Source organism: Sinocyclocheilus grahami, unplaced genomic scaffold (assembly GCF_001515645.1).
Source record: "Sinocyclocheilus grahami isolate Dianchi unplaced genomic scaffold, SAMN03320097.WGS_v1.1 scaffold131.1, whole genome shotgun sequence".
In the NCBI taxonomy this organism is placed as follows: domain Eukaryota; kingdom Metazoa; phylum Chordata; class Actinopteri; order Cypriniformes; family Cyprinidae; genus Sinocyclocheilus; species Sinocyclocheilus grahami.
In genome coordinates, this window is record NW_015505310.1 from 722,770 (window position 1) to 725,697 (window position 2,928).

The 2,928-nt window shown below is 34.0% G+C and overlaps 2 protein-coding genes across 2 annotated transcripts in view; both read left to right on the forward strand.

Annotated features, from left to right (window-relative positions):
• Positions 1-2,423, forward strand: part of LOC107590666 (leucine-rich repeat-containing protein 7-like) — a 35,807-nt gene extending 33,384 nt beyond the window's left edge. The window contains exons 6-7 of the mRNA XM_016279567.1: positions 2,171-2,300; positions 2,394-2,423. Coding sequence (XP_016135053.1) covers positions 2,171-2,300; positions 2,394-2,423 — 160 coding nt within the window. The remainder of the gene's footprint in view (positions 1-2,170; positions 2,301-2,393) is intronic.
• lrrc7 (leucine rich repeat containing 7) overlaps positions 2,229-2,928 on the forward strand; it is a 40,010-nt gene continuing 39,310 nt past the window's right edge. Inside the window, exon 1 of the mRNA XM_016279498.1 lies at positions 2,229-2,300. The gene's annotated coding sequence lies outside the window, so the exon portion shown is untranslated. The remainder of the gene's footprint in view (positions 2,301-2,928) is intronic.

Consider the following 2,928-nt stretch of genomic DNA (forward strand, 5'->3'; position numbering starts at 1 on the left):
GTGTGTGTTTTCTTAAAGAAATAGTACTATTATTCAGCAAGGAGGCATTAAATTCAATAAAGTTAAAATCAAATTAAACTAAAAAACTGTCAACCCTGTAACCTTTCTGATGGCATAATTATATTGCAGTTTGAGATGGCTCAGTGTAATTAATTAACACTGAAAATATTACCATATATTGTTCTGATAAAATCTTCCACAAATTAATTTTACAAATTGCAAATCAAACTGGCTAATCAGTCTGACTTTAGATTTTTAATGCAGAATCAACTGGGGAATTCAGGGACGAGGTGCATATACCATATTTCTTAGCATCTGTTAATTAAGATGTCATATTTTCTGCAGACTGCCTTTTTCATTTGTCATAGCTGTCACCACTACCTCATTCCTGTGATACTATACTCCATGCATCTCTCTTCTTGGTTTGTCATTGCTCGGTTCTGTGTGTTGTGTTAATCAAACATGCATCTTAAATGGGCACCTCAGTGCACGTGGCAAAACCGGGTAAGTAGACCAGCGAGTGTTTGTATTCCCCACACGTCTGCCACAGCATGTTTATTTAGGCAAGGGCATACCTTTGCATCCATATCTCGCTTAAAGAGACACAGTGAAAGCCCTGCATATGGAAGGCCAGCTGGACCGGTCTGCTAAAACAAATGTTGGACTAATGACCTTACTTAGCTTAACAAATATACATTGACCTCTTTCAAATTCATTCAATTAAAAGAAGACAAAAAAGGGAGGGGGGGGGACTAAGGAACAAAATACAGGAGGGTTGCAAGGGAAAAAAGGGTTTTAAATGACTAATGTGAGGTCCGTTACTAAAAGTACTGAAACTCATTTGACTCAATAAACACTGTGGCATATACCAGATCATTGTAAATGTTATAAGATAAAGTAAGGTTTGTTTTTAGAGCCCAGTATTTCATATGATTAGTGCTTTTTACAATCACCAGAATTGTATTGCAGTATATTTAGTAAATTCATCATCAATCCCTTTAACATGTCTTCATACCTTTTTGACAATGGTTCCACATAACTCATAATTCTCATTTCCATTAACAAAACTCATTTATTCCCTGTCTTAAAATAATATGAGCCATAGACACTGATACTACTTAAATGAAATGTACTTAAGATTTGATATTTTGTTTGCACATTGTAAACATTTGAGTGAGATGTTAGAATGTAAATTGCATATTAAAGGAATAGTTTACTTTTCATCATTTACTCACCTTAATTTTCTTCCAAACCCTTATGACTTTATATTCTTCCGTGGAACACAAAAGGATAAATGTTGATGAATGTACTGGTCGCTCTTTTCCAATGAAAATGAACAGGAACTGCGCCTGTCAAGCTCCAAGATGACAAAATAGCAGAATAAACATCATTAACTGGTGTCTGTACTGCATAGTAAAAGTCTTCTGAAGACATAAAATGTAAGAAAAATAGGGTACAATGTACTGTGTTATTATGAAGAAATTTTCTGAATTGATTTATCACAGTTGTTTTACCTATACGTTAAATTATGCATTGAATTGTGTAGTGTTTTAGGTAATGTCCTAGCAAACATTTACCAGTATCTTTTCTGTGTTTCTACAGATTTTTTTTCCTCACAAGGTATGATTCCTTGTGAAAACCTATTTACCTTCCCCTGGAATTATCATTAAGGCTGAATGCACTATACATATAGCAAGATTTTCTGTAAATAATCAGTTAAGGTCTGTTCCTCACACAAAGATTCACATGGCTTTAGAAGACTTGAAAAATAGTGCATAGGTTGTTATGAACTATATTTCATAATGCTTTTTTGGAGCTTGACATCCTGTATCCTTAATTCACTTTCATTATATAAAAAAGTGTGTACAAAAAGAAGATCATATAGGTTTGGAACGACATGAGGGTGAGCAGAAAATAAGATAACTATTCCTTTAAGACTTTGGTTAAACCTGCTATTTAACCTTAAATCTAAACTTTTTTTGAAGAAGAGTTATTCACTACAGTAGAGGCAATTATTTCTTTATCTGCTGACCTTTAAAGAGACGTCACATGATGTAGCCTATGCATTTATCTTATCATCTCATGAAGTGTTTTCAATAGGCTTTCAATAGGGATTAAGCGATCCTGCATAACTGCACAGTCCTCACCTGCTTTCTCTTACATCTGCCAGTTTATCACTTTTAGAGGAGTTTGACTGTAGCTGTAATGAACTGGAGTCCCTGCCTCCCACCATTGGCTACCTGCACAGTCTTCGGACATTTGCAGCCGATGAGAACTTCCTGACTGAGCTGCCCAGGGAGGTGAGTATTAGTGTTATGCACTTTCTACAGTACTAATAATGAGGGAAATCAAAGGCACATTCTCTGTATATTTTACCTCTCTTTGTGCTGAAGATAAAACCTACACCAGCGAAGTCAGTTTAGATGGTTGGCAGCTCAAAACCATTAAAACTGTCAAAACAAGTTTAAGAACATTTACTGTATATGCCAAGTTATACAATAACTTGGCCAGCTTAGACCAACACTTCTGAAAGTTAAGTAAAACCAGTTAACAGCTGAACTAAAATCAGTTAACTAAGACCATTTTAGAATTTTTGATTAGTTTATTTCAACAAGGCTTAGAAATTACTTGCCAACAAGGCCACTTTTTTTTTTTAGTTCACCTTCAGAACTTCGATAAATCTGGGGTCTTATAGATTTTACATGAATAAGTAATACCTTCATGATATCTTAATAGCTGTTATATTCATAAAAAGTGTTTACTTAATGCATTTATTTAATTAAAAATACAGTAAAACAGTAATTTTGTGAAATATTACAATTTTAAATAAAACAAGCTGACTTTTCAGCAGCCATTACTCCAGTCTTTAGTGTTACATGATTCCTCAAAAATCATTCTAATATACTAATTTCAAGAAACATTTCTTAT